The sequence below is a fragment of the Mustela lutreola genome, chromosome 7, assembly GCF_030435805.1.
Source record: "Mustela lutreola isolate mMusLut2 chromosome 7, mMusLut2.pri, whole genome shotgun sequence".
NCBI classification, from domain to species: domain Eukaryota; kingdom Metazoa; phylum Chordata; class Mammalia; order Carnivora; family Mustelidae; genus Mustela; species Mustela lutreola.
Window position 1 is genome coordinate 70,361,692 of NC_081296.1, and position 10,873 is coordinate 70,372,564.

The window sequence follows — 10,873 nt, forward strand, 5'->3', positions numbered from 1 at the left end:
CCTGATCTTGGGGTTGTGAGTTTGAGCCACATGTTGAGTGTGGAGCCTATTTAAAAAGTAAAATAAAATATACTGCAAGAAAAAAGGTAGAATAAAGACAATTAAAAAAATTTAAAAACACGCCATCAGCTGAAGGTAAAATTGAAATATAGGAAAGATTTTTCTTTAGTTTTGCTCTCCAATCTATTTACTTCTCCCCTTTTCAGGTCTTTGTATTAAAGCACCAATTAGCTCCCGGCTTTATAATCCTTTCCCTGTATTCAAACAGAAAAGAATCTGGTAGTTTACATGGACTGGAACTCACTGGTGTTTTATTTTTCTTTGTCAATTATATTTTAAGCCTTTTATTTCCAGTTAGAAATAAAACTTTAGTTCTTTATAAAGGAATTTCCGATGTAGTTAGGGAAAAACTGTATGGGGAGGAGGAGAAGCCATCCCAAATCTTTTTTTTTTTTTTTTTTAAGATTGTATTTATTTATTTGAAACAGAGAGACACAGCAAGAGAGGAAACACAAGCAGCGAGACTGGGAGAGGGAGAAGCAGACTCCCCGCTGAACAGGAAGCCCAATGTGGGGCTCGATCCCAGGTCCCTGGAATCATGAGGGATCATGACCTGGGCTGAAGGCAGATGCTTAACTGACTGAGCCACACAGGTGCCCCTCAAATCTTGAAACCATACTAAGCCTCAGGCTCATTCTGAAGATAAACTTAGCTACTTCAGTTATTTTACTGTGTGGGAGAATAGAAGCCTAAAGACCACCAGTTGAAGTACATTCTCTAGTGGCTAGCTACTTAGTGGTGCTCATTTTTTTTAATTGCAGTAACTTTTCAGTTTCCTGCCTGAATACAGGTTCACTGAACTGGCTGACCATAAGCTACAAGGCTTTTTTGCCTCTTGCTGAGATCTCATTGTCTCTGTAGAATCAACATCCGTAGCTGAGGCCAGAGTTTGTCCTACCTCTAGTCCTCTGTGTCTTAGGAGATGGGGCCAGGGGTCAAGTAATAAGCAGAATGTGTTATTCAGGGATACCTGACATCAAATTTGCTATTTTTATCTGAGGTGGTTGTAACAGGTGAAAAACTATGAAGATCAACCATGTTTACATATTGGAGAATTAATAGAGTAAAAAGAAAGTTAAAATGTGGCTTGACTAAACTTACAGAAACAGAATGGAATGGTGGTTACCAGGGGTTGAAGTTGGGGTCGGGAAAATGAAGAGATGTTGGTCAAAGTGTACAATCTCTCAGTTATAAGATGGGTAAGTTTGGGGATCTAATAAACAACATCGTGATTATAGTTAAGAATACTGTATTGTGTACTTGAAAATTGCTAAGAGTGTATCTTAAATGTTCTCACCACAAAAAACAAATGATGATTATGTGAAATGATGGAGGTGTTAGCTAATGCTTTAGTGGTAATCATTCACAGTACATAAGTGAATTAAATCAACATGTTATACATCTTAAACTTATACAGTGTTCTATCTCAAAAATATATTTTTTAAAGATCTTATTTACTTACTTGACAGGGAGAGAGAGACAGTGAGAGAGGGAACATAAGTAGAGGGAGTGGGAGAGGGAGAAGAAGGCTCCCCAATGAGCAGAGAGCCCAATGTGGGACTTGATCCCAGAACCCTGGGATCATGACCTGAGCTGAAGGCAGATCCTTAATGAGTGAGCCACCCAGGTGCCCTCAAAAAATTTTTTTTAAATAAAAAATGTGGCTTGAATATATAAACATAATTATCAATTACAAACATTTTTATGTGAATCATTAACTTTTCACCCCTGGTTATTATAGTATACAATAACTATTAATATGCATGTTTTTGTTTTTGTTTTGTTTTTAAATATTTTATTTATTTATTTGAGAGAGACAGTGAGAGAGAGCATGAGCGAGGAGAAGGTCAGAGAGTGAAGCGGACTCCCCATGGAGCTGGGAGCCTGATGTGGGACTCGATCCCGGGATTCCGGGATCATGACCTGAGCCGAAGGCAGTTGTCCAACCAACTGAGCCACCCAGGCGTCCCAATATGCATGTTTTAAATGTTTTATTTATATACTTCAGCAAGTGTCCATCTGACTTTAAAATTTTTATTTGTTGTCATTGTCACAGTTATGATTCCACAATAAATTTAGAAAGTAGAGAAAAAAATATGCTCAGAATCTCACCATTATACATGATCACTGGTAGCACTTTGGTATGTTGTTATTCTAGTCCAGTTTTTTACATGTATATAATTACATTATAAATATGTTTTACCTCTGCTTTTTGAAAACTTAAATCCCAAGCATTTTTGGAGTGCCTTTAAAGTAATAAGACTAATTTTAGAAGCCTTCCATGAGAAGTAGATGTTATAATATTGGTACATTATGATTAGATATATTTAGTCTTAAGAAATGTTACTTTATATAGAAAAGACTTCTGTTGCCATTTATAAAAATTAAGACTTTCTTAACTACTACTTTTGCTTACTGCTAAGGCTGTTAGCTAATCTTTTTAAAAAAGATTTTATTTGAGAGAGAGAGTGTGTGAGCATGAAAGGGGCAAGGGGCAGAGGGAGAAGCCGGCTCCCTGATGAGCAGAGGGCCTGATGTGGGACTTGATCCTGGGACTACCAGGATCATGACCTGAGCCGAAGGCAGTTGCTTAACCAACTGAGCCACCCAGGTGCCCGAATTTTTTTAATCCTCTGTTTAAGAAACTGACGTTTCTCTTCTCTGGCTACATTTCTTTTATTTGTAGGGTCATGTGAAGAGGGAGCAATCTACAAAATATGGGGCCAGTGATTGTGGATTAAATGTCAACAAAAGAGTATCTGGGGCACCTGTGTGGCTCAGTCCGTTAAGCTTCCAACTCTTGATTTTGGCTCAGGTCATAATCTTAGGGTTGTGAGATCAATCCTGGCAGCGGTTCCTACTCTGCATTGGGCATGGAGCCTACTAAAGATCTCTTTCCCTCTCCCTCTGCCCGTCCCAGCCTCCCCTTCTCTGGGGAGCAGGGGGCAGGGAAGAGTATCTGGTCCCACTTTTAATCTACTCTTCAGCTTGGAATTTCATGTTATTCATTACAACTAAAACTTTCAGCTCTTGTCCAGAAATTATAAGCTTTGAAAATATAATTATAGTATATGTGGACCTAGCATTAGTAGCAGAACTAGAAATGAGATCCATAGTGATTGGCATTTAAATTGGGAGTCAATGGGCGCCTGGGTGGCTCAGTGGGTTAAGCCGCTGCCTTCGGCTCAGGTCATGATCTCGGGGTCCTGGGATCGAGTCCCGCATCGGGCTCTCCGCTCAGCAGGGAGCCTGCTTCCCTCTTCCCTCTATCTCCCTCTCTGCCTGCCTCTCCATCTGCTTGTGATATCTCTCTGTCAAATAAATAAATAAAATCTTTTAAAAAATAAAAATAAATAAATAAATAAATTGGGAGTCAAATGTGATTTAGAATGAAAAAGAAACCGTGAATTCTCTATCCATAGCCAACACATTGATTCCCTGCTCCCCTTTTATTTATTTATTTATTTATTTAAGTTTTATTTATTCATTAGACAGAGGTCACAAGTAGGCAGAAAGGCAGGCAGAGAGAGTGAGGGGGAAGCAGGCTACCCACTGAGCCACCCAGGCACCCCCCCCAACTCCCCTTTTATAAAGCAGATAGGTTTAAAGAGTTAGGGTTTTTTGGTTTTTGTCTTAGTTGATATTAAGCATCTGACTCTTAGTTTCATCTCAGGTCACGATCTCAGAGTCAAGAGAAGAGCCCCTATCTTGGGCTCCTGCTCAGTGCAGAGTCTGCCTGAGATTCTCTCCCTATCCCTCTCCCTCTGTCCCTCCCCCTGCTCACTCTCTCTCCCCACCACCTTAAATAAAAAAATAAATCTTTAAAAAAATTTTATTGCCCATGCTTGTGTTATAAAAGACAATTAAATGTGGTACTAATTATATAATTTAACTGCCCGAGAGTCTGAGTAAAGAAATTGAGAAGTGTATATAAATTTTTAAAATCCTGTAATTTCTTGATAAGAAGCATTAGAGTGAGTAAATTATATTCCTTTGATTCTTTGTGTGGCTAGAGCAACTTGCTGAACTTCGTCAGGAGTTTCTTCGACAAGAAGACCAGCTTCAGGACTACAGGAAGAACACTACTTACCTTGTAAAGAGGTTAGAATATGAGAGGTGAGATGCTATATACAACAAATAGTTATAAATCTGGAATATTTGTCCAACTTTTGGACAATATCTTTCTTTCTTTCTGATTTGTTTTTTTCTTTCATTTCCTTAGGTCTTTTAAATTCCTTTTCTGTTCTATTTCTATGCCTCTTTGAAATCTACTCTCTTTCATTTTGATATGTTAAACACCATGAAAATATCTTTTACAAGATATGTTTAGTCTGCACGTATAGAACAACTCATTGTCAGCCAGAAAATCTTGCAAGGCCTGAATTTCATTGCATTAGATTTGCAAAGACTGACAGAATCTGTGGTTCTCTTTGAGGGGCATCCAGAAGACAAAGCCCATGCTGGGAGGTGTCCCCAGAATGGCTGAGGGATTGAGTTCCAGCAGCTCCTGCTCTGTATTTCAGTCTTCTTGTGTACACCTCTACACTCAGTTGGTGAGGAGGTCAGGGAATGTCTTTCTAGCAATCACTCTTTAAAAATTTGTTATTTCTTTAATCAATTTTATAATGAAAGTTATCTTTTGGATCTGCATACCCAAAACTAGAAAGATGAACCATATTTTAAAGCACCATGTATCCATTTCTGACTTCTACTCTTGTAGGTAATCAATATGTATTTACTTACATACATGTATTTTAACTCGGTAGTATTCATTAGTTTTCAATTTATCTATAGAATTAGAGAGTTAGCATATTCAAGGGTAATATATTATTCCAGCATGTTAGTGTACAAATTGTTAGTGTACCAATTGTTAATCTCTCCTAATTGCTGGACTGTTGTAGTTTTCCTTATCTTACTGTAGTAAACACAAGTTATAGAAATTTTAATGCAAAAAGGATTTCTCTCTCATGTTATTTCATTGGTATATATTCTCAAATACAGTATTCCTGAGACAAAATGTTTTATTGGTTTTGTTTGTATCACATTTATGAAAAATGGTTGTACTAATTTATAATGTAAATATTTTCCCATACCCCTACCAATGTTGGCTTTTATAATTCAGTCTTAATTTTGCTAGTATAGGAATAAAGTACCATCATATATACATAGAAGAAGTTTAATTGTACTTTTAATGGTTAAAGTTAACATTTTTTGTTTATTTTACAACTATTTGTTTCTTTTTGCATGAATGATGTATTTGTATTCTATGACCATTTGTCCAGTGGAAATTCTCAATCTTTATCTCTTCTGTTCTTTCACGTTTTTCTTGATGGCTCCATTCTATCTTATTTATTTGTTCCTTCCATTCTTGTTCTTCTTATGGTTTAGACTCTTACTGTTGTGTTGAAATGCTATCTTTTGGATAAATCATCTGCTGCTATTCCTTATCAACTCATAAAATTATGTTTTCTCATCTGTTACTATATATTGGTCTCATGGTTTTCTCTTCTGTGATGTTTTTTCTCTTCTGTGTTTGAAGTTGGTTTTGATGGTTGTTTCTTTATAAATGTAATTTATAAAAACAATTTTTCATCTTTCTAATTTCTGTTATTTTAATTAGCTTTATAGTATTCTTTATCCTAAATATTCTCAGAATTTTGACTGTGAACTATTTTTATGTCTTTTCTTTGTCCTGTGCCCACCTTCTTGCTAACTGAATGCTTTATCTTTATAAATGTATGTTTTCAACTTCTAGACAACTTTGAGAAGTCAATGCAAGATAATATAGCTTAAAAGAATGACTCTGTGATTTAGTTTTCAGTGTGGACAACAGATCAAGGAGTTAAGAGCACAACATGAAGAAAATATTAAAAAGTTAGCTGACCAGTTTTTGCAGGAGCAAAAGGTAAATTTAACAAATACTTAGAATACATTCTTATTATAAATCTTGTAATTTAGAAATTAAAATATGGGGGCGCCTGGGTGGCTCAGTGGGTTAAGCCGCTGCCTTCGGCTCAGGTCATGATCTCAGGGTCCTGGGATCGAGTCCCACATCGGGCTCTCTGCTCAGCAGGGTGCCTGCTTCCTCCTCTCTCTCTGCCTGCCTCTCTGCCTACTTGTGATCTCTCTCTGTCAAAAAAAAAAAAAAAAAAAAAAAAAAAAGAAATTAAAATATGTACTTTTGTCATAAAGCATTGTTTTTAAGTATTCTAGCTTGCCAGTATCTAAAATTGACTTGCAGTGTTTTTATTGCTGAGTAAATTAGACATTTGCAAAAATATAACCTCAACTCTTATAACTAGTTAAATATTTTTTATCTGACTTTCAAAAATAATTTTGCTATTAATATATTTCTCAGATTGTAAAGTGGATATTCCATCAGTTACTTATTTTATGCTTTTGAGAAATAGAAAAATTTGAGACGCCTGTTCATAAAGTATTAATCTCTGTTACTTTAAATTCTTTTCTTAAAACACAGAAATGAAACATTAGTCATTTTGATTCATATTTTTGGGGGTGGCAATTTCTTTTATTAATTTATCCATTTTCATTTGCTATATGTTATGAAGGCCCTGCTAGAAATGGAAGGAATTTGAAAATTACTAGACATTAGGACATGCTTTTTTTTTTTTTTGCATCCTGTAATCTCATCTGATTAACCATGACTTGCAAAAAGTCTTGGGATTTAAAGAGAGATGGAATAGTGAAAAGTGTTAGCATCTTACCTACAGGACTAGAAGTTAAGGAAACCAAATTTGTTCTTGGCTAACTCACTGTTTTATAGCATAATATCGAGGGCATTGTTCTTTCTGTTTCATTTTTTTGAATCTACAAAGTGGAGTAGCTGCTGCTCATCTGCAGTCTGCCTTGAAGAAATGTGAGCATAGATTGCTGGAAGATGACAGTGAGTGACTAAGTGAGCTACTATCTTAGCATAGAGGCATTGAAGGCAGCCAGAGGTATTATTGAGACACAAGATGGCTAGAGGGGCATAGTAGAACACAAAAGAAAGGGGTTTGCTGTTGCAATTGAATTATTATAAGACCAATATATAAATAAGGGGATAAATTTACTCTCTTCTGTTCACCCAAGAAGCACAGGTGAGACCTTTTCCTTTTTTCTGGGCAAGTGTGTACTAGGCTATTTTTATCTTATTAGTTAACTAATGTTCTCTCCAGTTTTTATTTACCCTTATTTTGCCCTAAATGGAACAAAGAGGGGAGGAACTTCTTTCTAGGGTAATGCACCAGCCCTTACCCTTCAGGCCAGCTGCTAGTCCTACTCCCTATCCTTCATTCCCTGTTCTACTATCATAATAAATTGATTCTGTGAAATTTCAGTTGTTTTTTTCATTGGAACAAATCTAATGGAAACTGTATGAAACAAGCATAAGTTGTATTCAGGGATTTTTCTTTTTAACCAACCACATGCCTACCTTAGAAATTACTGTGATGAAGAGGTCTACAAACTAAATCCAACCTGCTCCCTGTTTCCCTATGACCCATAAGTGAAACATGGTTATTACATTTAAAAATGGTTGAAAAAGGGGTGCCTGGGTGGCTCAGTGGGTTAAAGCCTCTGCTTAAAGCCTTCGGCTCAGGTCATGACCTCAGGGTCCTGGGATCGAGCCCCGCATCAGGCTCTCTGCTCGGCGGGGAGACTGCTTCCCCCTCTCTCTCTGCCCGCCTCTCTGCCTACTTGTGCTCTCTGGCAAATAAATTAAAAAAAAAAAAAAAAACCTTAAAAAAAAATGGTAGAAAAAACCTAGAGAATATTTTATGACATTGGAAAATTAAAAGAAATTCATATTTTAGTGTCTATAAATACCATTTTTTTGGGAACACAGCCATAGTCATTTGTTTACTGCTTTCATGCTATGAAGGAGGAGCAATTGTTGTAGAGCAGAGAAAACGAAGACCTGAGGGCTTAAATGAAATCGAGTATTCTAGATTGGATCCTAGAACAGAAAAAGGGCATAATGGAAAAAGAAGTGAAATCTAAATAAAGTCTGGAGTTCTGTTAATAAGGTACTCATGCTGGTTTCATAGTTTTGCAAATGGACTGTGCTAACATAAGATGTTAACATTAAGGGAAATCCGGTGAGGAGTAGTAACTTCTCTGTAAGTCTAAAATTATTTCAGAATAGAAAGTTTTATTTAAAAAACATTTAGGTGGCCCTCTTACCACATCACCAACATTGCATTTAGAAAGCCATCTAATTTTATTAAGAATATTTGCTATTGGGTGCCTGGGTGGCTCAGTGGGTTAAGCCGCTGCCTTCGGCTCAGGTCATGATCTCAGGGTCCTGGGATCGAGTCCCGCATCGGGCTCTCTGCTCAGCAGGGAGCCTGCTTCCTTCTCTCTCTCTCTGCCTGCCTCTCCATCTACTTGTGATTTCTGTCAAATAAATAAATAAAATCTTTAAAAAAAAAAAAAAAAAAAAAAAAAGAATATTTGCTATTGTCCAATCATATCAAGGTACTATCTTTAATAATTCATCTTGATTAACTATTTTAAATGGGAAAGTATTTTTGAGCAGTAATTTGTTGACTTTAAGTTTTGCTTTATATTAATTTTTTTATCTACCTCTACAAAGAGTACTATAGAAATAGCCTTATGATATAATATTATAGTTAAATGCACAGAGATACAGCCTGGCTCTTCAGGAAACCTCATGGATTTTCTTACCCTCAGCCTTCCTATTGACATGTTCAAAAATTTCAGTGTTATTCTTTCACTAATCGATTATTAAGCTCAGAATTGGCTCCTAGGAAATGTGGGAGTGAGGAAGACTGTGGTTTGAATCCTTTCTCTGTAACTCTCTATCTTGGTAATCTTGAATAAGCTACTGAACTTCTTCAAGCCTCAGTCTGACTTCATTATTCCCAAAGCTGTTCACTTTACTAGAGGATAGATTTGAAAGCAGTTTGTAAACTATAAAGCACAGTGCAAATGTTTATTGTTAATGTTATCTACCAGCCCCACTGGAATACCTATACCTGATTGTCAAAACACCTTTTCTTCTTCATTGTGACAGATTTTTATAATTTGACTTGTTTTTCTAGATTTCCTTTAGATTTTTTGGTACTATTGTTTTTTATTGATTTCCTTTAGATTTTTTAGTACTATTGTTTCTTATAATGAATTTTTATAATTTGACTTGTTTTTCTAGATTTCCTTTAGATTTTTTAGTATATTGTTTTTTGTAACATTGCATAGTGCTTTAGAGTTGACAAAGCATTTATATATGCATTAAACATTAAGTAGAAGGACCTAGGTGGCAACACAAGTATGTGTATTTAACTCCTTCCTCTCTCAATTTTCTACTGAGGTCACTCAACCAATATGAAAGGCAAAACTGACCCACCAATAAAATTGAGTCAGGCCTAACCAAGTATCTGAAGATTCAAGTTTCCAAAGAGATGATTGGGTTAGAAGCATGTTAGAATACACTGACCTGTGTATTGTTCTGCCATTACTTCCTATGCTTGGGTGGCCAGTACACCTAGAAAGAAGTCTGCTGTTTTCCACCCTTGCTGTTTCTGCTTCTGGAAAAGCCTGGCAGGGTCACTAGCCATCTGTCACACTTGAGTGGGCACCCATGTGCTAGCCTCTTGTAGTCCACCATCCTGCTTGATCACACCATAGGCCTTTAGAGAACCCACCCTGCCCATAGCACCTAGAATAATGCCCAGCTGTAGTCCTCCACAGCAACCTACAGTGCTCAGCAAGACTATCTTGCAGCATCACTCCCTCAGCATGGCCAAAGAAAATTACCTCTGCCCAACACTTAAGACCACTTACTATAATTAGAGACTTTAAAAATTGTTATTCTTTTATTTCATATTAGGTCTAAAAACTGAACAGAAAATAGTATTATATCCCACATCTCCCAAGTGTTTGGAATTTGGAACCATAGTATATGCTTCAGAAAATGAACTGTTTCAGAACATTTAATTGGTAGTTGTGTCAATTGCTTAATCTTTTGAACTGAAAAATATTTACTATTACCAAATCTTTATTTAACAGCAAAACTCAAACAAGTTTGAATCAAAAGATGAAAATGATTTGGGTATAAACAATCATGCAGTACCTAAAAACATTCCCAAAGTAGCTGAGAATGCTGCAGATAAGAACGAAGAACCATCAAGCAATCATATTCCACATGGGAAAGGTATTACTATTTTGTTTTGTGTTAATAGTATATTAACTTTTTCTACTCACTTTGAAGTGAACATTTTCAGTCAAAGAATATTGCTTGATTTTAGCTCAGTTATGATTAGGTGTCAGTGTTGTTTCAAATTTGGATTTTTTGATAGAAAAGAGAAGAGAGTAAATTGTTTTAGAGTTACAACTGTGTCCAAAGCAAGATATAACAATATGCTTTAGAAACTGATTATTACATTTGTTCAAAACCTTTTCAATTATGTAAGGGAACAAAAGAATTATTGGGATGGCTCAGTTGGTTAAGTGGCCAACTCTGCAGTCAAATGCTCTACCACTGAGCTATACCCCCTAGTGGCCAACTCTGAATTTTGACTAGGTCATGATCTCAAGGTCACGGGATCAAGCCCTCTCTCGGGCTCCACCCTCAGCGTGGAGTCTGCTTGAGATTCTCTCCTTCTTACTGCACCCTTTCCCATGGTTGGTCTCTCGTCTCTGTAAAATAAATAAATCTTATTAAAAAAAAAAACAAATTATATCTTTTGTTACTTGGGCAGAACAAATCAAACGAGGTGGTGATGCAGGAATGCCTGGAATAGAAGAGAATGACCTTGCAAAAGTTGAAGATCTTCCTACTGGTAAGTAAAAG

The 10,873-nt window shown here is 36.4% G+C and overlaps 1 protein-coding gene across 2 annotated transcripts in view; it reads left to right on the plus strand.

Annotated features, from left to right (window-relative positions):
• The window catches only part of GOLM2 (golgi membrane protein 2), a 107,238-nt gene that overhangs the window by 35,206 nt on the left and 61,159 nt on the right, over window positions 1–10,873 (plus strand). For both annotated transcript variants that reach the window (XM_059181394.1, XM_059181395.1), the window contains exons 3-6: window positions 4,074–4,176; window positions 5,875–5,965; window positions 10,090–10,234; window positions 10,782–10,862. In XM_059181394.1, the coding sequence (XP_059037377.1) occupies window positions 4,074–4,176; window positions 5,875–5,965; window positions 10,090–10,234; window positions 10,782–10,862 (420 nt within the window). The remainder of the gene's footprint in view (window positions 1–4,073; window positions 4,177–5,874; window positions 5,966–10,089; window positions 10,235–10,781; window positions 10,863–10,873) is intronic.